The sequence below is a fragment of the Salvelinus namaycush genome, chromosome 35 (genome assembly GCF_016432855.1).
Source record: "Salvelinus namaycush isolate Seneca chromosome 35, SaNama_1.0, whole genome shotgun sequence".
In the NCBI taxonomy this organism is placed as follows: domain Eukaryota; kingdom Metazoa; phylum Chordata; class Actinopteri; order Salmoniformes; family Salmonidae; genus Salvelinus; species Salvelinus namaycush.
The window spans coordinates 4,036,705-4,064,284 of record NC_052341.1 but is presented as its reverse complement, the minus strand read 5'-3'; the positions used below and the strand labels follow the sequence as shown (position 1 = coordinate 4,064,284).

The window sequence follows — 27,580 nt, the reverse complement described above, 5'->3', positions numbered from 1 at the left end:
TGGGCAGACGGATGGCTCAGATGGCGCTGGGCAGACGGATGGCTCAGACGGCGCTGGGCAGACGGATGGCTCAGACGGCGCTGGGCAGACGGATGGCTCAGACGGCGCTGGGCAGACAGATGGCTCAGACGGCGCTGGGCAGACAGATGGCTCAGACGGCGCTGGGCAGACGGATGGCTCAGATGGTGCTGGGCAGGCAGGCAGCTCAGACGGTGCTGGGCAGACGAGCAGTGCAGGCAGCTCAGACGGCGCTGGGCAGACGAGCAGTGCAGGCGGCGTTGGGCAGGCAGGCAGTACAGACGGTGCTGGGCAGACGAGCAGTGCAGGCGGCGTTGGGCAGACGGCCGACTCTGACCTGCTGAGGCGCACAGTAGGCCTGGTGCGTGGTTCCGGAACTGGTGGTACCGGACTGGAGACACGCACCTTAAGGCTAGTGCGGGGAGCAGGAACAGGGCACACTGGACTCTCAAAGCGCACTATAGGCCTGGTGCGTGGTACCGGCACTGGTGGTACCGGGCTGAGGGCACGCACCTCAGGGCGAGTGCGGGGAGAAGGAACAGTGCGTACAGGGCTCTGGAGACGCACAGGAGGCTTGATGCGTGGTGCCGGAACTGGAGGTACTGGGCTGGAGACACGCACCACAGGGAGAGTGCGTGGAGGAGGAACAGGGCTCTGGAGACACACTGGAAGCCTGGTGCGTGGTGTAGGCACTGGTGGTACTGGGCTGGGGCGGGAAGGTGGCGCCGGATATACCGGACCGTGTAGGCGTACTGGCTCCCTTGAGCACCGAGCCTGCCCAACCTTACCTGGTTGAATGCTCCCCGTAGCCCGTCCAGTGCGGGGAGGTGGGCTGTGTTGGCGAACCGGGGACACCATGCGTAAGGTTGGTGCCATGTACACCGGCCCGAGGAGACGTACTGGAGGCCAGATATGTAGAGCCGGCTTCATGGCACTTGGCTCAATGCTCAATCTAGCCCGGCCAGTGCGGGGAGGTGGAATAACCCGCACCGGGCTATGCACACGTACAGGAGACACCGTGCGCTCTTCCGCATAACACGGTGTCTGCCCGTACTCCCGCTCTCCACGGTAAGCATGGGAAGTGGGCGCAGGTCTCTTACCTGACTTCGCCACACTATCCTTTAGCCCCCCCCCCCCCCCCCCTCCCCCCAAGAAATGTTTTGGGTTTCTTCACGGGCTTCTTACCGCGTCGTCGTGCTAACCTCATTCGCCGGTATCCCTCTGCACATTGCTCCATCGAATCCCAGGCGGGCTCCGGCACTCTCCCTGGGTCAACCGACCACCTGTCTATTTCCTCCCAAGTGGTGTAACCCAGATCCGGCTCCTGCTGCCGAGCTAGCTCCTCGAAACGCCGCCTCTCTGCTTTTGCTGCCTCCAGCTCTGCTTTGGGGCGGCGATACTCCTCTGGCTCTGCCCAGGGTCCTTTTCCGTCCAATTCGTCCTCCCATGTCCATTCCTCCAAATAGTGCAGCCTCTCCTGCTGCTGCTGCTTGGTCCGGGTTAGGTGGGTGGTTCTGTAACGGCTTTCTTCCTGGGATGAAGGAGAGGACCAAAATGCAGCGCAGTTAGTGTTCAACATGTTTAATATGACGAACTGTGAACACTTACACCAATACAAAACAACAAACGTGAAAACCGAGACAGTCCTATCTGGTGCAGAACACAAACACAGAGACAGGAAACAACCACCCACAATCCCCAACACAAAACAAGCCACCTATATATGATTCTCAATCAGGGACAACGATTGACAGCTGCCTCTGATTGAGAACCATATTAGGCTGGACACAGAAACAGACGAACTAGACACACAACATAGAATTCCCACCCAGCTCACGTCCTGACCAACACTAAACAAGCAAAACACATAAGAACTCTGGTCAGGACGTTACAGTCCATGTAACATATTATGTGATTTGTCACAGTTCTGGGGTGACCAGGCTAGTATACAGATATGGTTGTGCTCAAACTGATCTGGGGTGACCAGGCTAGTATACAGGTATGGTTGTGCTCAAACTGGTCTGGGGTGACCAGGCTAGTATACAGGTATGTTTGTTCTCAAACTGGTCTGGGGTGACCAGTACCTTAGCTCTAATGTTGTTCTCTCTAAGAAACCTAACCTTACCTGAATGTTCATTCTCATCCTTGACAGATGGAGGTTCTATATATTATTCATAATCAATCATTACATCATTACAAATTCCCATTGGATGATGTGGTCAATTTCATAATAGCGGTGACAACATTTGTTTTACAGTGATTCTCATGAGCTACGTTACAGTCACCAACCTCTGTTTGTCCACACCACATAGTGGTCTTGTCTAAGTGTGTACCATTCCTCGTCATTAGAGCATTAGGATACTAACTATCTGTAACAGAATGATTCTCCTCATTGACGACTATTTTTGTTTGTATTTACAACAGCACTCTCATCAACCCTGGGAACCATGTGAAGATGCAGGAAGGAACCTTGGGGTTCTTTATCGCCAGCGATGCCAAAGAAGTTAAGAGGTAGGTACTTGTGCCTTCGGGAAGTATTCAGACCCCTTGACTTTTTCCACATTTTGTTACATTACAGCCTTATTCTCAAATTGATTAAATCAAAAATGTCCTCAGCAATCTATATGCAATACCCCATAATGACATCACAATACCCCATAATGACATCACAATACCCCATAATGACATCACAATACCCCATAATGACATCACAATACCCCATAATGACAACGTGAAAACAGGATTTTAGATTTGTTTGCAAATGTATCAAAAAATGTACATAAGTATTCATAGCTTTGCTATGAGCTCAGGTGCTTCCTGTTTCCATTGATCATCCTTGAGTTGTTTCTAACTTGATTGGGGTCCGCCTGCGTTAAATTCAATTGATTGGACATGATTTGGAAAGGCACACACCTGTCTATATAAGGTCCCACAGTTGACAGTGCATGTCAGAGAAAAACCAAGCCATGAGGTCGAAGGAACTGTCCGTAGAGCTACGAGACAGGATTGTGTCGAGGCACAGATCTGGGGAAGGGTACCAAAAAATGTCTGCAGCATTGAAGGTCCACAAGAACCCAGTGACCTCCATCATTATTAAATGGAAGAAGTTTGGAACCACCAAGACTCTTCCTAGAGCTGTCTGTCTGGCCAATCTGAGCAATCGGGGGAGAAGGGCCTTGGTCAGGGAGGTGACCAAGAACCCGATGGTCATTCTGACAGAGCTCTAGAGTTCCTCTGTGGAGATGGGAGGACCTTCCAGAAGCACTCCACCAATCAGGCCTTTATGGTAGAGTAGCCAGAAGGAAGCCACTTCTCAGTAAAAGGCACATGACAGCCCGCTTAGAGTTTGCCAAAAGGCACCTAAAGGACTCTCAGACCATGAGAAACACGATTCTCTGGTCTGATGAAACCAAGATTGAACTCTTTGGCCTGAATGCCAAGTGTCACGTCTGGAGGAAACCTGGCGCCATCCCTATGGTGAAGCTTGGTGGTGGCAGCATCATGCTGTAGGGACATTTTTCAGTGGCAAGGAGACTAGTCAGGATTGAGGGAAAGATGAACGGAGCAAAGTACAGAGAGATCCTTGATGAAAACCTGCTCCAGAGCGCTCAGGACCTCAGACTGGGGCGAAGGTTCACCTTCCAATAGGACAACGACCCTAAGCACACAGCCAAGACAACGCAGGAGTGGCTTCAGGACAAGTCTCTGAATGTCCTTGAGTGGCCCAGCCAGAGCCCGGACTTGAATCCAATCGAAGGTCTCTGGAGAGACCTGAAAATAGCTGTGCAGCAAAGTTCCCATCCAACCTGACAGAGCTTGAGAGGATCTGCAGAGAAGAATGGGAAAAACTCTCCAAATACAGGTGTGCCAAGCTTGTAGTGTCATACCCAAGAAGACTTGAGGCTCTGAATACTTATGTAAATGTGATATATATTTTTTTACACATATCAAACATTTCTAAAAACCTATTTCGCTTTGTCATTATGGGGTATTGTGTGTAGATTGATAAGGGAAAAAACTATTTAATCAATTTTAGAATAAGGTTGTAACGTAACAAAATGTGGAAAAAGTCAAAGGGTCTGAATACTTTCCCGAATGCACTGTATGTGAAAGTATTTAATTGTTCTCTGTAGAAAAGACTCAGAAAGCCTCCAAATAGAGTTTGACATCAAATTATGTTAAATTAGTCTTGGACTGATGGTTGGATACTAAAATATGTCTGGGGTGTTTTCATAGGGCACTTTTCTACTGCAAAGCTTGCCACGATGACATCACAGATCCCAAAAGGATAAAGAAATGTGGATGCAAACGATGTAAGTATTTACTGTTCTTAATATTTATTGAGCGTTTTAATGCACGATATTTTAACACAGTGTATACTATACATGTACTATACGTGTACTGTACTTTACTATATGTGTACTATGCATGTACTCTGCAATAGTATATGTGTACTATACCATACTATACATATAATATACTATGCTATACATGTACTATACTATATTGTACTATATGTGTACTATACTATACTATATGTGCACTCTACAATACTATATGTGTACTATACTAAATGTATACAATGCAATATGTGTGCTACACTATACTATAGGTGTATTATACTATACATATACAATATTATATGTGTACTCTACTATATGTGTACTATACTATACTATATGTGTACTATACTATATGTGTACTATACTATGTGTATACTATACTATAGATGAGTGTTGACAGGAATTTGTTTACAGTCTAGGTTTAAGCAGAGCTAACATTAGCATAAACATTGTAGTGTCGTTGTTTGTGTCCCAAATGGAGCCATATTCCCTTTACAGTGCACTACCTTGGGGCATCGGTCAAAAGACGTGTAGTATATAGGGAAAAGAGGGTGTCATTAGGGACGCAGACATTGTTCTGACATGACCTTTCATAGCCACTTAACCAGTTAAGTCCTTTATTAGCAATGACAGGATAAAACCAGTTAACCTCTGCATCTGGAAAGGCCGTAGGATTACTTTAAAGGGGCAAATCTGCAGTTCTTATATCCATTTTTAGATTAAGATTGAAATTCATGATAAATAGACCCGTTTATTCTTGAAGAATATAACTTATAGATAGATGTCTCATGAGCTTAGTTCAACTGACGTACCCCATCATAAACCAAAATATAAAACTTGTTTTATTCCTTTGTTTGTAAATAATGTAAATATTTATAGCCTCAAAATATCATTATAACGATCATGTAGATATCACGGATGGTCAGTCCTTGTATCCATAGCTTTGTTCATGAATTTGAGAGTAGTTACATTTCTCCAGCCGTATCCATCAACTGGTTACCAAACCTGTGGCAGGGTGGGCCACTTTGTTATTGTTCGAACTGCAGAATGCCCCTTTTAAACAAGCAGTGAGTGCACAAATAACTGTCTACAGAAAATAAATTTTCCATCTATGTTCCAAGGCTGGGTTTCAAATGGGCCCACATGGTCCTGGTCATAAGTAGTGCACTATATAAACCATAGGGAACCATTTGGAACGTAGTACACTTATTCATATTTAATGTAGCAGTGAATGTGATGTTCTGATTTAAGAGCAAGAGGATAAAGCAGCATATACCCTGGTCCCAGGTCTGTCATGTTTTGGCGTGACAATGATTATAGGAGTTGGCAAAACAGTACAAACAGATCTGGGACCAGTCTCAACAGCATCGAAAAAACAGTTTTGATCTGTCTAACGTCTGTGTTACGTTTCTCCTTTGGTGATTTCAAACAGGCTTATTCAACGGTGTGCCTAGACTGGAGACGCTTGTCTTGTCTTTATATGTTCTGTCCATACCTATTGACCCTAACTCTTGATTTGTTCTCTTCCTGCTGCCTTGGAACATTAAACAATGTATTAACGGTTCACTTATAGTGATCTATTGTGAGTGATATGGGTACCCTACCGTTCCCCTCCGTAGTACAGTCTACTGCCTTGAATTAGATCTGTTATTGTTGAAATTACTGTCCATGTCGCATGTGGCGAAGGTCAATACTGCTGCCTGCCTGCCTCCGTTCTTCATATATCATGTGGCGAAGGTCAATACTGCTGCCTGCCTGCCTCCGTTCTTCATATATTATGTGGCGAAGGTCAATACTGCTGCCTGCCTCCGTTCTTCATATATCATGTGGCGAAGGTCAATACTGCTGCCTGCCTGCGTCCTTTCGTCATATATTATGTGGGGAAGGTCAATACTGCTGCCTGCCTGCGTCCTTTCTTCATATATTATGTGGCGAAGGTCAATACTGCTGCCTGCCTGCGTCCTTTCTTCATATATCATGTGGGGAAGGTCAATACTGCTGCCTGCCTGCGTCCTTTCTTCATATATCATGTGGCGAAGGTCAATACTGCTGCCTGCCTGCGTCCTTTCGTCATATATTATGTGGGGAAGTTCAATACTGCTGCCTGCCTGCGTCCTTTCTTCATATATCATGTGGGGAAGGTCAATACTGCTGCCTGCCTGCGTCCTTTCTTCATATATCATGTGGCGAAGGTCAATACTGCTACCTGCATGCGTTCTTCATTCATATCCCATTTGCACGCTTTACTCTCTGGTCAAGGAGAACATTGAACGCAGTCAAAAAACTAAGATAGAATGTACCACCCATATCTCTGGACTCAATTTCACTTGAAACAGTTACTGCAGACTACCACCAGATGTCCTCCTAACACTTCAACAATCTGGATGAGGTTAGAATGAGTCAATGGTTAGAACTCAGAAATGCTCAAACTAAATCAACAGATACTGTGAAAGCAGCAAACATTATTGGATATTGAATATTGGATATTGACTTAGTTATTGGCCTTTATACAACGTCCTGAATGGTGATTGGTTAAAACCACATTCCAGCCGGTGTCTATTCCACAAATGACCACCGGCTAAATCTATGACGTTAAAAGTGTGAGTGAGCACATTTTCTACGCCATCGCGCCTCACTAGCCCGTTTTTACGGATGTATCCAAATAAACGTCACTAGAAAACAGCTTAAACAAATGCAGCTACTTTGCTGTAGTGAGTGATCTTTGCTGCAGAGAGTGATCTTTGCTGTAGTGAGTGATCTTTGCTGCAGTGAGTGATCTTTGCTGCAGTGAGTGATATTTGGACTTTGGTCAAGTGATTGTGATAGATAGGCACACTTTTACTTTATGAATCCCCAAAAAGTGAGGACTACTTTACATACAGCACTTTGAGTCAAACCCGTCCCATTGCAGCCAGGAGACCGGTGCCCAGTCCCACGCTCTTACATGTGTACTGTACTGTATGTGGCTAAACATCTCATCCTGCGGCTACATCATGTCAACTTCTCTGTGGACGGATGTCAACACGAGATAGATATACCTAGCATCATTGGCTTCAGTGTAACATTGACATTTCACAGTGCAGCTTTGCTTGGGTTACTAAATGCTTACAGAGCATGTTCATCACATAACCAGCTAAATGTTTTATTTAAACATTTACATGCTGACCACACTGCCCGCGTCAAGTGCATGAGCGTTGCAAAAATAAATATACACATACGTGTTATTCAATCATTGCACCCACACTGCTCGTGCGCGTCAACGAGCGTCTGTGTAGCCAGGCGCTAAAATAGTCCCTCCTCTCCCATCTCCTCATTGGTTTTTAGGAGCATATACCCACGTGGGTGATTGAAAGATGAACTGAGGTCCACAGTCCAGTTGGTGGTGGTAATGCACCTTAAAGTTGGTTGCCAACCGCCATATAAAGTCCACAGAAGAAGAAGAAGCCTGAAGGAGGAGAGATTACTAGAAACTAATTAGATTCATCCTTTTATCTGTGGATTAATTGTCGGAGTAGAGGACCTTGTGCATTTCAGGTAAAATAACAACCAAAAGTTTATATCCCAGGACAAATTAGCTAGCAACAGCTAGCTAGCAAGCTAAATTGCCATGAATGTTTAATGCTTTTCAACCTGTCCCCAAAATGAATACAGTTGGTTCCGAGTTGGTTTTGATATTTCAACCTGCGTGTCCTGATCGCGTCTGGTGTGGGGGGACAAAATGAACATGTGCTTGATGGCGCAGATGGACGTACGCGCACGAGCAGTCTGGTCAGCAGGCTGCATATTATACCATGTGATATAACTGTGGTGTAACTCTGATATTATACCATGTGATATAACTGTGGTGTAACTCTGATATTATATAATGTGATTTAACTGTGGTGTAACTGGGATACGGTGGATCAGTACTAGAGGTATGATGCAGAGTAACCCAGTCACTCACCTATTAGATGGGTACATTAACCCAGTCACTCACCTATTAGATGGGTACAGTAACCCAGTCACTCACCTATTAGATGGGTACAGTAACCCAGTCACTCACCCATCAGATGGGTACAGTAACCCAGTCACTCACCTTTTAGATGGGTACAGTAACCCAGTCACTCACCTAACAGATGGGTACATTAACCCAGTCACTCATCCATCAGATGGGTACATTAACCCAGTCACTCACCTATTAGATGGGTACAGTAACTCAGTCACTCACCTATCAGATGGGTACAATAACCCAGTCACTCACCTATTAGATGGGTACAGTAACCCAGTCACTCACCCATCAGACAGGTACAGTAACTCAGTCACTCACCCATCAGATGGGTACAGTAACCCAGTCACTCACCTATTAGATGGGTACAGTAACCCAGTCACTCACCTATCTGACGGGTACAGTAACCCAGTCACTCACCTATCAGATGGGTACAATAACCCAGTCACTCACCTATCAGACGGGTACAGTAACCCAGTCACTCACCTATCTGACGGGTACAGTAACCCAGTCACTCACCTATCAGATGGGTACAATAACCCAGTCACTCACCTATTAGATGGGTACATTAACCCAGTCACTCACCTATTAGACGGGTACAGTAACCCAGTCGCTCACCTATTAGACGGGTACATTAACCCAGTCACTCACCCATCAGATGGGTACAGTAACCCAGTCACTCACCCATCAGATGGGTACAGTAACCCAGTCACTCACCTATCAGATGGGTACATTAACCCAGTCACTATCAGATGGGTACATTAACCCAGTCACTCATCCATCAGATGGGTACATTAACCCAGTCACTCACCTATTAGATGGGTACAGTAACCCAGTCACTCACATAGCAGACGGGTACAGTAACCCAGTCACTCACCTATTAGATGGGTACATTAACCCAGTCTCTCACCCATCAGATGGGTACAGTAACCCAGTCACTCACCCATCAGATGGGTACATTAACCCAGTCACTCACCTATTAGATGGGTACAGTAACCCAGTCACTCACCTATTAGATGGGTACATTAACCCAGTCACTCACCCATCAGATGGGTACAGTAACCCAGTCACTCACCCATCAGATGGGTACATTAACCCAGTCACTCACCTATTAGATGGGTACAGTAACCCAGTCACTCACCTATCAGATGGGTACAGTAACCCAGTCACTCCCCTATCAGATGTGTACATTAACCCAGTCACTCACCTATTAGATGGGTACATTAACCCAGTCACTATCAGATGGGTACATTAACCCAGTCACTCACCTATCAGATGGGTACATTAACCCAGTCACTCACCTATTAGATGGGTACATTAACCCAGTCACTATCAGATGGGTACATTAACCCAGTCACTCACCTATCAGATGGGTAAATTAACCCAGTCACTATCAGATGGGTGCATTAACCCAGTCACTCACCTATCAGATGGGTAAATTAACCCAGTCACTATCAGATGGGTGCATTAACCCAGTCACTATCAGATGGGTACAGTAACCCAGTCATTCACCTATCGTATCAGATACAGGGTACAGTCAAGCAGTGTTCCTGACGGTCTATTTAACCTGCTGAGGACATATATCATCCTTAACTCCTCCCCCTTTTACCCCCCCCCCCCCCCCCCCACACACACACACACACACAGTCACCTTGACCCTTTGATATTGACGTCCTCTAGTCTCAGACGACAGCTCTACTGACTGAAGGTCCTCCTTTTGTGTGCATAGGAACACAAGTTTAGCATCAGTGAATATTTTCAAACTAAAGCGCACGTTGGGATTCAGCTACATTGGTCAGTCTCAGATTGTAGAATAGAAGTTGCACTCGTCAGTGTAGTGGTAGTTAGGGTCTGACTCGGCACCTGTTCCTTTGTGTTAGCGCCCCTTCCATGTCCCCTAGGTGATCCCCTCCCAAGTCTCTCCCAACCCCCCCCCCCCCCCCCCCTCACTAGGTTACAGGATAACCTTGCCTTGCCATTAACCCGCTGCCTTTCCTCCCCTTCCTCTCATCCTTCCATCTCTCCAACCGCCCAACCGTCCCATGACCGTAGCCAAGATGTCCGTCTACAAGAGAATGACGCTGGCATGTTGTTTTGATTGCGGCCGTTCAGAGCGTGACTGCTCTCGCATGTCAGCCAATGTGCATCACCATAGTAACGCGAAGGACACCCTTCAACAGCGTGGCTTCCCTCTCTCTCCTGTCTCTCTTAATGATCGCTCGACCACTTTACGTGCCTGTAAGTTGTCAACGTGACACACACAGCGTGTGTCATCCATGTGTGTGTGTGTGTGTGTGTCTGTGTGTGTGTGCATGACCATGCAGTACAAAGTATTTTGGTTTGGGTGTTTTCTGTGTCGTTTAGAATGCATCAATAGTCTAATAGTCTACGTTATGTGAGTTTTGTTTAGCGACTGCCGTGATTGTTGATGTTGTCGATTGATGTTGGAGATGAAGTGTTAATGATGACGTTGGTTTTCTTGTCGTGTCTTTGTCCTGCTACTAGTTGTCTTCTAGAGCATGCTATGTTAGTCTGGAATCTGTTTTAATGCTGTTTTGGTTATCCTTTAGTAAGTGACACATTATTTACCGTTTTATAGTTTGTTATTTAGTTGGTTTAAGGTACGTCTCTTATATTAGAAGAAATACTGTTTATTGACCAAATTCTATATTTCTGCTAATGTTACAGTGTTCTGTTAGTGGACAAAATACCAATTCTGCTCGGCTTTATTATTTGTAATGTTTATAATCTAATATTATTGTAGTAGGGTTTCATACTACTGTAGCCTATATGTTACCAACCGTAGGACGTTTACATTTGTTTACTAGTGACCTGGATCACGCTCACTCAATTACAGTAGATGCTTTCAGATTCAAGGGGCTGTAAGACAACACAATTTGCCAAGAAACAAGTCCCTACAGACAGAAATACAGACATGGAGCCGAGGGGGGCTCTAGTCTCCGATAACTAAAGCATTTTATATCTCTCTGAGTGTGTCAGAGCATGACGTCATCGACCCACACTAGTGTATGTTGTGTAGCATGGGAAGAGCAGAATATGCAATGTGTTCTTACATGTTACTTTGAAATATAAAGTCAGTCCACATTTGTTAAATAAGCAAACTTTATTTATTTTAAAATCAAAAGCAGATCTGCAGCACATAGTCTAGTCTCTGGGGCTGTCCTCTCCCCCCGAGCCGCAGCATGTCTTCCAGACAGGGCTGTTGTGGATGTGACTAGCTGACTTGCCGTAGTCTGGCTGCATGGCTAAGTTAGCAGAGAATGCTCTAGAGTCGCTGTCTACACGGTGTGCGGAACGCTGAGAGCGGGGCCTCATGCGGGTTGACATGAAAATTATGTTTGCATTTTCATTTTGGGAGTGTTACCAGTTGTCATGAAACTCAGGGTGACAGTTCCTAACCCCTAGGCCGCCCAGAGCCCCCTCCCTCCTCCCCTCCTCTCCTCCCACTCTCTCGCTCACTCTCATTCCATCTCTCTCTCCATTTCTCTCTCTCTCTCTCTCGCTCTATCTCTCCCCCCATCTCTCTCTCGCTCTTCTTCGGGTGGCAGGTAGCCTAGCGGTTAAGCGCGTTGGGCCAGTAACCAAAAGGTTGCTGGTTAGACTCCCCGAGGCGGCCAGGTGAAAAAATCTTCCATTCCTCCCTTGAGCAATGCAGTTAACCGTCAACAACTGCTCCTTAGGTGCTGTGGACGTCGATTATGGCAGTCCCCCCCACACCACTCTGATTCAGAGGGGTTAAATGTGGAAGACACTTTTCGGGTTCACTGCATTCAGAACTGACTAGGTGTCCCTCTTTTCATTCTCTTGTTGTGGGACAGATGCCTGTTAGTTCTGTGCCGGCCAATCGCAGGCGACAGATGCCAGGACCAGCATGCTCCCTGGTTGAACTTGTCCTCTCACTGTCCTGCCATTAGCTAAAAAAAACTGACCTTTATGTGGTACTCTACAGGGGTCCAATAGGTAAGGTATTGTTGAACATGTTGGACTCTACAGGGGTCCAATAGGTAAGGTATTGTTGAACATGTTGGACTCTACAGGGGTCCAAAAGCTGACTTGCAGAAAGTAAAACGTGGAATCTGGGATACTCTTTTTCATGGGGAGTAGGGAAAACCTTTCCTTTGTAAATGTACTGTTCTATAGGTCTCAGTCACGATGTATGAAGTACTGTATGTGTCAGTAACAATAAGGTTTATCATTTTAAGTTAACCATTCATAATTTCAGCTCCCTGACCAAGGAAGTATCACAGTCTGACTTCATTATTAAACATTTGTCCGGGGGGGGGGGGGGGGGGGGGGGGGGGGGGGCGCATCTCCTAACGTCTTGGGGATCTGGAAACATTTTGAATACTGGAGTCAATCTGGTGAGATCTGGCTGAGCTGACGGCATCACCGCAAGTCATTGAAACATCCTTATTTTTTACTAACCAATTGTTATTTTCCATTGCTTGGTTCCATTTTGTCTTCAAGGCACACCTCAGTTCAGAAGTGCCTTAAAGAGATTGAACCCAACAGCAGCTTGACAAACTGACATTATAACCTTCCGTTATAACCTGTATTATCAGGCTATATCATTTGCTCTCATTGCAACAACCCTGTAACTTGTCATTGTCTTTGCATCTTTCTCAGCAAAAAATAACTATAACGGATATATCAAATCAAGTAAGTTTTGATTTCCATGTATGTTTTTTGTTATTAAATTTGTTTCTTATATGTTGTTAACCCTCCTCTCAGTCCCCTGTCCATTCCCTGCCTCCATCTTTCTGACTGTGTCTATCTAACTCTCCATATTTTCCTGTTTGCTCGTCAGCAGGTTTGGGGTCATTTCAGTTAAATAATTATTTCAGGAAGTAAACTGAATTTCCAATTCCAGTTTTCCTTCATTTCTATGAGAGAAAAAAAATCTAATTGGAATTTCTGTTTACTTCCTGAATTGACAGAATTTAAATATAATTGACCTCAACCCAGCTCGCCAGTTGCTGTGTTTCACTGCTCAATAATCCCACATCCTCAACCACTGATGTTGAAAAAGACACTGTCTATTACTGGACTGGTCTTTGTGTCTTTAGGAGGGAGGTTGGTGTCTGTCTGTTGCCCTGTGACAGAAAATACTGTACAGTAGGCTGTCATGGTACGTGAGGCAAATTAACTACGTATATCTTTCATGATAACATTAGATTTTTATAACACAGAACAATGTGTGTTTTTCAGTTTTATCCCAATACTTTATGTTTCAGTAAGTATTAGTTTTAATTTGAGCAGTAGATGGTGCTACTGCTCTAAGGTAGTGTATCTCTGGATATTAGCGCTAAGATCACTGCACTGTAGAGTAAAGCATTGTAGGTCTCCGATAACAGTTATGTCTGGTGAATCTCAAGAGAACCTGGAATCAAACGGATACCAAAACCAATCAAACGGCTACCAAAACCAATCAAACGGCTACCAAAACCAATCAAACGGGTATCAAAACCAATCAAACGGCTATCAAAGCCAATCAAACGGCTACCAAAACCAATCAAACGGGTATCAAAACCAATCAAACGGGTATCAAAACCAATCAAACTGGTATCAAAACCAATCAAACTGGTATCAAAACCAATCAAACGGCTATCAAAACCAATCAAACGGCTACCAAAACCAATCAAATGGCTACCAAAACCAATCACATGAATAAGCTATTGGATCACACAATTAACTTGTTTAGAAATTATTTTTTTAGATTGACAATGATAAAACATAATTATTGAGCGTTATTTAGGAGGGGTATGGATAGTACAGTTCTCTACGATTTTCACAATTCATTCCAAGTAGTGGATGACGAGACAACGTTACTATAGACCATCTAGAGTAGAGGGTCTTAGAAAGTCAGGACATCTGCCACAATGTGTTGTCCCTGCTGTAAAGCTGTGTGTGTTTGACGTGGGACAGATGAGTGCAGGAGATTTAGGGCCAGAACGGTAATGTATTAGACAGCTGACCGTTTAAATAATCATCTCTATACAAATTGGCTTCTGATCCCAGCTAGCTTTGGGAGAAGTGGAAAGATTATTTTTTTCCTTCCTGAGGGTATTGTTAGATTTTTAGTCATAATAAATAAAATAAAATGTCTCTTTTTAACACTAGGAAACTAGATAAGTCAAAACTAAATAAACACATGTATTTTGCAGCTTTGATTAGGGATTCAAATAGTTTCAATTTATTAGATTTGTTGTGATAAAATATGTTAAGTTCATCCCTTTCAGATGTCGGTTGTAAATGTCTGTTGTCATGTGATTATTCTCATAGTAGAATAGTAGAACAATCAAAATAGCACCTGAAAGCCCTGCTGTTGATTAATTCATGTTTATTATGAATATCAAAGTAAATGTCATATCTAACATTTTCATTTTAAGAGTCTACTTCTAGTCGTTAAGTGGTGTTTAATAACAATGAGTTTCTTAATTATTGAACTATTCATATTTTTATGCCATAAAGAATGATCCCCAACTTAAAATAATGGTGAATGACACGTCTGTAAAATAAAATTCCCACTGATATTCGGTCCATTATAAAGTCAGTTGAATTCAACCCCACAGCACCTAATTTACAGACAGTATAGACATGTAAATAATCTATGGTTCTTCTCTAGTGCTGATTTTCATTCTTCTCTATCCGACGGTTAAAGACGACCCCTTTATCAAAAGGTCAACCTATCAGAACCAGTCTATTCAGGGCTCCCGAGTGCCGCAGCGGTCTAAGGCACTGCATCTCAGTGCTAGAGGCGTCACTACAGACCCTGGTTCGATTCCAGGCTGTATCACAACCGGCCATGATTGGGAGTCCCATAGGGCGGCGCACAATTGGCCCAGCGTCATCCGGGTTAGGGTTTGGCCCGGGGCTGGCCATCATTCTAAATAAGAATTAGTTCTTAACTAACTTGGCTAATTAAATGAAGATAAACAATAATTAAACCACAACTCCATGACCAATCCAGCCCACCGTAAAGCAGCAACAGTGGAGTAGTATTGCCCATGTCTGGGTCAATTCCTCTAGTCAACAACCGTAAAGGAAGCCTGCAGTCTTCCAGGCCCTCAGTGTTAATGTATAGCCTCCGAGGCTCCCGAGAGCTGGTCCAGGGGGGTAGGCAGCAGAGGATGCCAGCAGGCTGCTAGTTAAATACAGATACCAGCCCAGTCACTCCAGTAATACCACCCTGCTCAATATGAGACACTGTACATGTGAGAACCCTACGTGTGGTGCCATGGCTAGTTTGGCCCCTGCTCACCACTAGATAACAACACAACGTGTTGTGTTTTAGACTGTAGCTAAGTGGAGTGGATGCAAGCCCCCTCGGGTTGAACCTCTGTGCGGCTCAATGATACTAGCTAACATCACAACACTTCGGTGACTGAGGCTGCTGCTAGGCTGGAGTGGAGCACTGGGGTTGTAAGCCCCCTTGAGGTCTTGTGTGGCTAGGCTTTACGACGCCCTGCTCGACACAACGCATGTGTTTGTGACTGAGGCAGAGGCTGTACTGCTGGGGTGGAGTGGTTGCATGTGTAACATTCCTTGCTAATGACCCAGTGTGTGCAGCTGTCAGCTGGGAACTACTAAATATTGAACACACTGACTGAGGAATCTCCAGCCACTCCACCGTTGCTTCACTACTGTCATAGATAAACAGCCCAGCGATTGGAGGTTAGCCCAGGATATTTTTTTGTAATTTTTTTGTTGTTGCTTACTACCCCTTTTTCTCCCCAATTTCATGGTATCCAATTGGTAGTTACAATCTTGTCTCATCGCTGCAACTCCCGTACGTACTCAGGAGAGGCGAAAGTCAAAAGCCGTGCGTCCTCCGAAGCACAACCCAACCAAGCCGCACTGCTTCTTGACACAATGCCCACTTAACCAAGAAGCCAGCCGCACCAGTGTCGGAGGAAACACCGTACACCTGGCGACTGTGTCAGCGTGCACTGCGCCCGGCCCACCACAGGAGTCGCTCGTGTGCAATGTGCGGCCAAACCCACCCCTAACCCGGACAACGCTGGGCCAATTGTGCGTCGCCACCATGGGTCTCCCGGTCGCGGCCGGCTGAGACAGAGCCTGGACTCGAACCAAGAATCTCTAGTGGCACAGCTAACACTGTGATGCAGTGCCTTAGACCAGGGACGCCTGGACCAGGATATTTCACGTTATTCATTTTAATGTATGAGTTACATTCTAGTTTCCTTTTTTACAGGAAGGTCGGGTTGAAACACATTGTGTCGTGTTGACAGTCTGAAACATAATATAAAACCACTTATCTGTTTCTATTGATTTGGTCTGTTTGTATCCCAAATGGCACCCTGTTCCCTAGTGCACTACTATGGGACCTGGTCTATAGGGAACATGGTGCTAGGGAACAGGGTGCTAGGGAACAGGGTGCCATTTGGAACAGAGTCCTGGTTTTGTATATCTAGCTCGTTAGAACTCAACACGGGTGCTAACATGGTTAGTCGTGTATTAAAGATCTATGCCAGTTCTGGACTTACTAGATTTACACATCTAGTTTTTCTGGATCTATGTCAAGTAATGCAAGGGGGAAAAAATGGCACAGCAGCCATTTTGGGAGGGGGTGTGGATGACCACACACCATAGCAGTCATCTTGTTGTTTTTAGATGTCAACTTGCTGTTTTTATTTCATTTTCATTTTCACTCAACTGGCACTGAGGAGCGGCTTTCTCTTCACGTGTAGAAATGTGATATCAGCTAGCGTAAAGAATTTGCCTGATTCATTTTCACTGGCGGGCGAAACTTGTCGTTCTTTTTTTTTTTTTTTTCGCGAAGAGAAGAGCCCTGGGTCGGTGTAGTTTCATGTAGTGGTAAAGACAATGTCCAAGGGGCTGCTGAGCTGTGAATAAATCACAGTGGCACTCAGACCAAGCTAATTACACGAGCCAAGGGCATTGGCAGTCAGTGTCATTAGGCCCCGAGAAGAGAGAGGAAACTAAAGACCAGCCATCTCCGATGCATTCAGACTTTGGAACAAAGGGCCCATATTTATGATGTCGTCTCTGTGATATTTATGCTTTATTATCTTAATTAGATGAACGTTCTGAGAGATTTGCATAGCCAGCAGTAGAAGCATCTTAAAGTAACTGCCCAGTGTTCTCAGATTTCTATGAAATATGACCTATAAAATAGTTTTCCTTCCAAAAATGGTTAATCTGGTATGTTAAAAGAAGCTTTTCTGTGTTGGAATGGTGTGGGCGTACCCCAACAACAGAATGGTGTGGGCCTATAGCTGTCATAAAAAATATTCATGTGAGTAGAGTGCTGATTATCGAGCTCATCTTCCTCTAGACAGTTGATTGGCCAGCTCATCCACCTCAGAGAGATGACATCATGTTCTATGAGGAAATAGCATGCCTTTTTGAGATACAAGTTTGACATGGGGTTATTGAAGTGTTTTTTATCTCCTATTCATGCTTTGGCCACAAATACACTTAAAGAGTCAACAACATTATTTGCATATAAGTTAACAGAGAATGAACTTTTACAAGTGATTTTCCCTGGGCAGTTCCTTTAAGTTTCTATTGTAATGATTTAATAGGACATGGACATATGTTTACTGAATTAGCATACATACTGGGGTTAATGCATGTGTCACAGTCGGTCACACACTCCCAATGATACTTATTCCAAAGGGTTGATTTCATTGTGCATTTTTAAACTAGAATGATTCAGAAATGGCCATTGAGGATGATTACAATTTATATACAAAATTTGAACAGATATATACAGTATCAAGCTAGAAACGAAAAAGAGATATAAGTATAATTTGTAAATGTCATTAAAATGTGGGCTTGGTTTTTAGTGTGATGTTACAATACTGGGGCGGCAGGTAGCCTAGTGGTTAGAGCGTTGGGCCAGTAACCGAAAGGTTGCTAGATCGAATTCCCGAGTTGACATGGTAAAAAGAATCTGTTGTTCTGCCCCTGAACAAGGCAGTTAACCCACTGTTCCTAGGCCGTCATTGTAAATAAGAATTTGTTCTTAAATGACTTGCCTAATAAAATAGATACAGTGTTGTTGTCATATAATATTATACGCACAGTATGTAGGATACTGTAAGAGATTCAATAAGTCAGATTTACAGTAAGTCAATGGTATATTAAATGAGAAGCATGATGGTGATGGCACTGCAGCATGTTGCATCATTATGTTTACACTAACGCAGACGATGTTCACATGCATTTTTATTGAGTTGCATTTGGGGGATTTGTCAGGTCGTACTACTGTATCATGCATTACATCCGTCCCGTCCTTACCCCTTCCCCACCCTGTGGTCTCCTGTTCCTGATTCTAACCTGTCTTGCCTCTTTTGCTTTGGGAGCTTCTCTGACTTTTGAACCGATTGTGCTGTGTTGTCTTGGGTGTACTAACTTACAGTAAATGTATAAGACTTACTGTATGTGATCTCACCTAGCCATTCCTTGGCTCCTCCCACTCTCACCTGTTATTGCAGTGGAAGAGGAGCAGCAGTCAGCTGTTTCGCCTAAAAAGAAACAAGGCAATGGAAACACAAGGAACTCACCCAACAGTTCACCAAAAATGATGAGGTAAGACAACAGCTTTAAGAGAGCACTATCTATCAGTACTGTTCCGTTAGTGTTTCTTTATATGTGACCGGATTCAGGATTGTAGGCGTTTGGCGCTCTTTTCTACTTCACAGTAGGGCCGTTAATTTTTTTTGGGCAGAAATGCCTTCTTGAACATGGAAACTTTCGTATGCATTGATTACAGACTGGTCTGGGATTAGTTAATACTGTATGATTTAAAAATATATATTATGAGCCTAGTTTAGCCAAGGAGAAAGCACTGAGCTATGTAGGGAGAAAGGCAGGATCCCTGATTGGCTGAGATAATGGAGGGGGATAATAGAGACACTACTTCCTGGAGGACGATACCATGCTGACTCGTTTGTTTATTCTTAAGGAGATGAGTGGGGCTAAGGCTTAAGAGGGTTTGAACGACGCTGACTCAAGTGATTTTTTTCTCCTGGGAGAACAAGTTTATCAAATTTACAAGATGCAGAACTTTCCCATGTTTCCCCCAACTGCAGTGTATGATATACCATTTTGATTTAATCAGACTAAGACCTTTTCATGTTGTAGCTGAACCGGACGCTAACGCACCACAGTATGTATGTATACAAGCTTCACTTATTTTTCTTAAAGCCAAGTCTGCAAAATTTGACACTTGCTCACCTTCCTGAATTCAGTCACAAGTTATAGTCGTAACAACCGTGATGATACATATTACACAGAATAAGAACAAGAGCGAGACAGAGAACTCTCTAAAGCTGAAACATTTCTACTCTGTCAATTTGTCAGCTGTTAAAGACAAGACATAAGCTTCAATATTTATTTCATGAGAGAGACAGACCGACCATGAGAAGTGGTTTGAGTAATACTCTAGCTTTAAGGCCTCAACTGTCACCCCTCCCAGTCCCATCCACATGTACTGGACCTTTAAACAGCAGTGACACTAATGACAGCACCAACCAATCAGAGAGACTCCTGTGGTTCTATCGCCCCGGGCAACTCTATTGTAGCGATCCCTTTGAGTTCTATTTTTGGTTCATAAGACCACGGGTGATATAGCTCATCGCCATCCAAACTGAAAATCAAATGCTACCTTGCTTTTATCTTGTCCCATGGAATTAATTGAGTGTTTATTGATTTTGACGGGTGATAGGAACTGCTATTCAACACACGAGGCCATTAGAAGGAATAGAAGAACCATTATCTGTAACGGCTCTCGTTGGTGGTAGGAAAAGTAGACCAAAGCGCAGTGTAGAAAGTGTTCATGATTCTTTTATTAAAAAAAACACTCAAACAAAATAACAAAAGCGAAAACGAAAGCCCACAGTTCTGTCAGGCTAAGACACTAAACAGAAAACAAGATCCCACAACCTAATGGTTGGAAAAAGGGCTGCCTAAGTATGATCCCCAATCAGAGACAACGATAGACAGCTGCCTCTGATTGGGAACCACACTCGGGCCAAAAACAAAGAAACAGAAGACATAGAATTTCCCACCCGAGTCACACCCTGACCTAACCAAACATAGAGAATAATAAGGATCTCTAAGGTCAGGGCGTGACATTATCATTCAAGGGGAAAGGTAATAGAAGAACCAGGTCAGAGGGAAGTCACACGGCAGAGTATGGAACAACTGCAAACCTCTCTGCATAAAATATGATTGAATTCCAATGTACATTGCTATTGTATATAGTTTGTGTAAAAGCAAGTTGTTAATTGAAGGTACCTCCAAGCTAGTTATAGTAGTACTACATCTTACAGTTACCAACAAACATTTGCTCACCTGCTTACATGAGGAAATCATCTTTTGTGCAGAAACTAAACCGTGCCTCTGTTTGCCACATAATTTATGCATGTTTTCTTTGATCTGTTTGACTGGTAATATTTATTTGGAGGCATTTGGCCTCTTCTGATTTGCTTCAAAGTGTTGTCAGAGCTGTACAGTAGCGCTTTCGGAGGTTTCCCTGGCTCCTGGGAAGCTGGTGGAAGCTCTGGGGATATTTTAATGTTATTCAGACTAAGGCCTTTTCATGTTATAGCCCTTAGCTAAACGAACGCTAACGCACCACAGTGTGTATGTATTTATTTTGTATACAGCGGCACTGCGTGTCTAAGACAATTTTTACCCTCTGGACATTAAAGTTCATCCTATCCTATCATACTCCACTGTTAGCCATGCAAATACTGCTGGTTATACAGGTGGACCTAATCTAATACTGTATACTGATCTGATCTAATACAGTATACTGATCTGATCTAATACTGTATACTTATCTGATCTAATACTGTATACTGATCTGATCTAGTACTGTATACTGATCTGATCTAGTACTGTATACTTATCTGATCTAATACTGTATACTGATCTGATCTAGTACTGTATACTGATCTGATCTAGTACTGTATACTGATCTGATCTAGTACTGTATACTGATCTGATCTAATACTGTATACCGATCTGATCTAGTACTGTATACTGATCTGATCTAGTACTGTATACTGATCTGATCTAGTACTGTATACTGATCTGATCTAGTACTGTATACTGATCTGATCTAATACTGTATACTGATCTGATCTAATACTGTATACCGATCTGATCTAGTACTGTATACCGATCTGATCTAATACTGTATACAGGTGGATCTGATCTAGTACTGTATACTGATCTGATCTAATACTGTATACTGATCTGATCTAATACTGTATACCGATCTGATCTAGTACTGTATACTGAACTGATCTGATCTAATACTGTATACTTATCTGATCTAATACTGTATACTGATCTGATCTAGTACTGTATACTGATCTGATCTAGTACTGTATACTTATCTGATCTAATACTGTATACTGATCTGATCTAGTACTGTATACTGATCTGATCTAGTACTGTATACTGATCTGATCTAGTACTGTATACTGATCTGATCTAATACTGTATACCGATCTGATCTAGTACTGTATACTGATCTGATCTAGTACTGTATACTGATCTGATCTAGTACTGTATACTGATCTGATCTAGTACTGTATACTGATCTGATCTAATACTGTATACTGATCTGATCTAATACTGTATACCGATCTGATCTAGTACTGTATACTGATCTGATCTAATACTGTATACAGGTGGATCTGATCTAGTACTGTATACTGATCTGATCTAATACTGTATACTGATCTGATCTAATACTGTATACCGATCTGATCTAGTACTGTATACTGATCTGATCTAATACTGTATACAGGTGGATCTGATCTAGTACTGTATACTGACCTGATCTAATACTGTATACTGATCTGTCTAGTACTGTATACTGATCTGATCTAGTACTGTATACAGGTGGATCTGATCTAATACTGTATACTGATCTGATCTAATACTGTATACTGATCTGTCTAGTACTGTATACTGATCTGATCTAGTACTGTATACAGGTGGATCTGATCTAATACTGTATACTGATCTGATCTAATACTGTATACTGATCTGATCTAGTACTGTATACTGATCTGTCTAGTACTGTATACTGATCTGATCTAATACTGTATACTGATCTGATCTAGTACTGTATACTGATCTGATCTAATACTGTATACTGATCTGATCTAATACTGTATACTGATCTGATCTAATACTGTATACTGATCTGATCTAGTACTGTATACTGATCTGATCTAATACTGTATACTGATCTGATCTAATACTGTATACTGATCTGATCTAATACTGTATACTGATCTGATCTAGTACTGTAAACAGGTGGATCTGATTTAGTACAGTATACTGATCTGATCTAATACAGTATACTGATCTGATCTAATACTGTATACTGATCTGATCTAATACTGTATACTGATCTGATTTAGTACTGTAAACAGGTGGATCTGATTTAGTACTGTAAACAGGTGGATCTGATTTAGTACAGTATACAGGTGGATCTGATCTAGTACTGTATACTGACCTAATCTTTCATGAAATACTAAGGTGCTACACGATGCATCGTCTGGCTGCCTGGCTGTCTGGCTGCCTGGCTGTCTGGCTGTCTGGCTGCCTGGCTGCCTGCACTGTGAACTCGAAGAAGCAATTGTTTGCAGTAGCCTAAGGGATACTTTATTTCTACAAGCTGATAGGAAAAACATCTGGTCACGTATACCATGTGTTTTCTCCAGGACCTGGGGGCCCCACGGCCCTTGTAAATAAGTAATGATCAACAGATTGGCTGTGGGTTTTTGAAAAGCATGCCTTTGTCAGTTTGTATGATGGGGGGGGGATTTTCAAAGCCGTTGCCTGATTCCATTGCCTGCTGGAGCGGAGCGGGAGGGAGTGAATGCTCATTCACAGCTAGGAGCTACAGTGCTCTTACTAAAGGGAATGCTGGAAGAGCCCTTTTAAAAGGCCCAGCTTCTAGCAGAGTTTCCACTCAGTTGAGCTGTCAACTCCTATGTTCTAAAATGCATGGATTTTATATGCTACTGATGTTTTACCTTTCATGTTGAAAGTGAATCTAAAATTCATCCATCACAGTGATAAGTCTACAATGTACAGTAGCTAGTCAGGATAAATATTTACTAATTAGAATTTAAATTAAATAAAAACTAGTTTAAAAAAAAAAATTGTGGATGGATCTGAAACCCATGTCATTCATAACAATTTCAATCCACTCAATCTACATAGTGAAAATAATGAAACACATAGCCTACAGTACGTGTTGATGAAAGCAATAATATTTTTTTTTTAAGAAAAAAAAGAAGCTGTATTGTCACATACACCAGATGGGTGCAGTGAAATGTGTTGTTTTACAGGGTCAGCCATAGTAGCACGCTGCCCCTGGAGTAAATTAAGGTTAAGTGCCTTGCTCAAGGGCACATCAACAGATTTTTCACCTTGTCGGTTGGGGTATTGAAACCAGCGACCTTTCAGTTACTGGCCTAACGCTCTAACCGCTAGGCTACCTGCCTCCTGGTAAAACAAAGTTAAAACACACTTTAGAAACACCTTTCTGAAGTCAAAAACTATAGAAGTTATCCCTGGAAGTAGAGTCAGTAGAATCAGCTGTAGAGATATTAGATATAGGATTGTGTCCCAAATGGAACCCTCTTTCCTACATAGTGCACTTGGTTTTGATCAAAAGTAGGGAATAGGGTGCTATTTGAGAAACGACGGACATGGCGATATAGCCATCTCCTGATGACGGCAGAGAGAGAATGTGACGTGTCACTGAAGTAACAAGTCACATCTACCCCCTCCTTGGTGATTTCCTCCTGGCTGAGACGAACTCTATTTCCACAGAGCCCTCATGGGTCATAAGACAAAGTCACACAGCGTTAGCTCGCACTCGTCCGCATCGTGACACACGTCATGTCGGGAACAGTGCAGCTGAGGCGAGCGGCGGTGTAGGTTGACAGTGACTACGTCCCAAATGGCACCATATTCCCTACATAGTGCACTACTAAAGACCAGGTGGGCCCTGGTCAAAAGGTAATGCACTATATAGCGAATCGAGTTCCATTTGGGACTCACTGTGTCTGAGACTGTGAGAGATAGCTATCTTGGCAGACATAGTCTGTGCCTCACTCACCAGTAATGGCGGGGAGCGCAGATTGAAGTGACAGGCCTCCACTGAGTGAGTGATGAAACGTGCTGGTAATGAAATATGTACCGGGGGGTGTAAAATCACTAAATGTTTTCACTCTTATATTAACACCTGTTCTTCTGCTCTTCCTCTCACCTTCCTACCGATCATAAAGAACACTACGTCAGGCCGGCGTTGTAAATAACTATTTGCTCTTGATTGGTCAAATAAAGGTGCTCCAGCTTCTGATTTTTTATTTGAGTATTGAGGCCTCTTGAAGAGATATTAAAGCCAAATGTTAATATATATTTGATATGTTGTAATATGTAAACACATTACCTAGAAGTCAACCTGCTGTAATCCCTTGCAATTACAGTAACATACAAACTCCGCCTCCCCTCAATTAATTTAATTAATTCATACATTAATTAATTAATTGCAATTACAGAAAATAGATTACAGTAAGTGTAGTGGTATCGTAAAACTGATCACGGTAACATACTGAAGTGTAAATTTATAGGATTATACTGGCAGCAGAGTTGTATAATACAGAACTGTTTTGCTTAGTATAAAACATGATACAGCATCCCTGCTGTAAAGCAAAATTACAGTATTTACCTGGCGACTTTGCTGCCAGTATAATGCTGTGAATTTACAAGGGAAAGTTTTACAGTGAAGGCAACTACTGGACCAATTGCTAAAATAAATGTTGATAAGCCAATGAAAGTGGTTCTTTGTGATGATCAACCATTGTGAGCACTAGGCCAATTTCGTGAAATGTATTATCCTAAAATGTATTTGTAAAAATGTATTTAACCTTTATTTAACCAGGAAAAGCCCAATGACACCCAGAGTCTCTTTTTCAAGGGAGACCTGGCCAAGAAGGCAGCAACAATCAATACATTACAGAATTAAAACATACAACAACATGATCCAGCCTAAAAAAAAGTATTTACACTCTTCTGCAACAGAGTCTCCCGTCAATATTTTAAATTCATTCAGTGACACTAACACATCTAGATGAAGCAGGGATTGTAGACTATTCCATGTTTCTGAGGCTCAAGACGAGAAGGCAGTCATGTCTAATACTGTAAATGTCCCGGGGACTTTAAGTAGCAACCACCTAGCAGACCGGGTATGGTAACTGCTGGTGGTGAAGGAGACCAGACTACAGAGGGGCTTTGTAGATGAACACATACAAATGTATCTTTCTGCGCATATAAAGTGACGTCCAACCTACCATTTGGTACAATGTGCAATGGTGGGTGAGAGACTTGGCATTTGTAATAAAGCGCATGGATGCATGATAAATAGAGTCCAGTCTCTGTAAGACAGAGGTTGCATGCATGTACAACAAGTCACCATGATCAATTACAGAGAGAAAAGTGGCCTGAACAAGCTTCTTTCTAGTCATAAGCGGGAAGCAAGCCTTATTACGAAAATAAATGTTTAACATACACTATATATACAAACGTATGTGGACACCCCTTCAGAATAGAGGATTTGGCTATTTCAGCCACACCTGTTGCTAACAGGTGTATAAAATCGAGCACACAGCCATGCAGTCTCCATAGACAAAAGTTGGCAGTAGAATGGCCTTACTGAAGAGCTCAGTGACTTTCAACGTGGCACTGTCATAGGATGCCATCTTTCCAACAAGTCAGTTCGTCAAATTTCTGCCCTGCTAGAGCTGCCCCGGTCAAGTGCTGTTATTGTGAAGTGGAAACGTCTAACGGCTGTCCTTGGTTGCAACACTCACTACCAAGTTTCAAACTGCCTCTGGAAGTAACATTGACTGTTCGTCGGGAGCTTCATGAAATAGATTTCCATGGCTGAGCAGCCACACGCACACAAGCCTAAGATCCCCATGCGCAATGCCAAGCATCGGCTGAAGTGGTGTAGAGCAGTGGAAACGCATTCTCTGGGGTGATGAATCACGCCTCACTATCTGGCAGTCCGACGGACAAATCTGGGTTCGGCGGATGCCAGGAGAACGCTCCCTGCCTGAATGCATAGTGCCAACTATAAAGTTTGGTGGAGGAGGAATAATGGTCTGGGGCTGTTTTTCAAGGTTTGGGTTAGGCCCCTTAGTTCCAGTGAAGGGAAATCTTAATGCTACAGCATACAATGACATTCTAGACAATTCTGTGCTCCAACTTTGTGGCAACAGTTTGGCCCTTTCCGGTTTCAGCATGACAATGCCCCCATGCACAAAGTCCATACAGAAATGGTTTGTTGAGATTGGTGTGAAAGAACTTGCGCATAGTCAGGGCTCTGCACAGAGCTCAACCTCATCGAAAAACCTTTGGGATGAATTGGAACGCCGACTGAGAGCCAGGCCTAATCGCCCAACATCAGTGCCTGACCTCACTAATGCTCTTGTGGCTGTCCCCGCAGCAATGTTGAAACATCTAGTTAAAAGCCTTCCCAGAAGAGTGGAGGCTGTTATAGCAGCAAAGGGGGACCAACTCCATATTAATTCCCATTATTCTGGAATGAGCTGTTCGACGAGCAGGTATCCACATACTTTTGATCATGTAGTGTCTCTTCACATTTTCAAGTAATGCACGATGTATGATTACAACCAAAGCTTTACCCTTTACCTCAGCTAGCCCCATTTAAACACAACAATTACCTCAGCTAACCTCATTTTAACGCAACATTTACCTCAGCTAGCCCCATTTTAACACAACATTTACCTCAGCTAGCCCCATTTAAACACAACAATTGCCTCAGCTAGCCCCATTTATACACACCATTTACCTCAGCTAGCCCAATTTTAACACAACATTTACCTCAGCTAGCCCCATTTTAAACACAACATTTACCTCAGCTAGCCCCAATTTTAACACAACATTTACCTCAGCTAGGCCCATTTAAACACAACCTTTCTGTGTCTCTCACATATCCAGGTCATTTTGAATGTGGAATTGAGTTCTCCTGACAGATTGGAGGTTGGGAGGTAGAAAGCATTTTAAAGAAGACGTTTGCCTGCGTTATCCAACTACCTTCCTGAGAGGGAGGACATTATGGCTATAGCCTTGGGGTAAATCCCCACAGACACAGACATTT

At 43.2% G+C, this 27,580-nt stretch overlaps 1 protein-coding gene across 1 annotated transcript in view; it reads left to right on the top strand.

Annotated features, from left to right (window-relative positions):
- Nucleotides 1-27,580, top strand: part of LOC120029580 (calcium-activated potassium channel subunit alpha-1-like) — a 108,848-nt gene that overhangs the window by 49,660 nt on the left and 31,608 nt on the right. The window contains exons 14-17 of the mRNA XM_038974855.1: nt 2,443-2,529; nt 4,255-4,331; nt 12,994-13,026; nt 18,852-18,945. Coding sequence (XP_038830783.1) covers nt 2,443-2,529; nt 4,255-4,331; nt 12,994-13,026; nt 18,852-18,945 — 291 coding nt within the window. The remainder of the gene's footprint in view (nt 1-2,442; nt 2,530-4,254; nt 4,332-12,993; nt 13,027-18,851; nt 18,946-27,580) is intronic.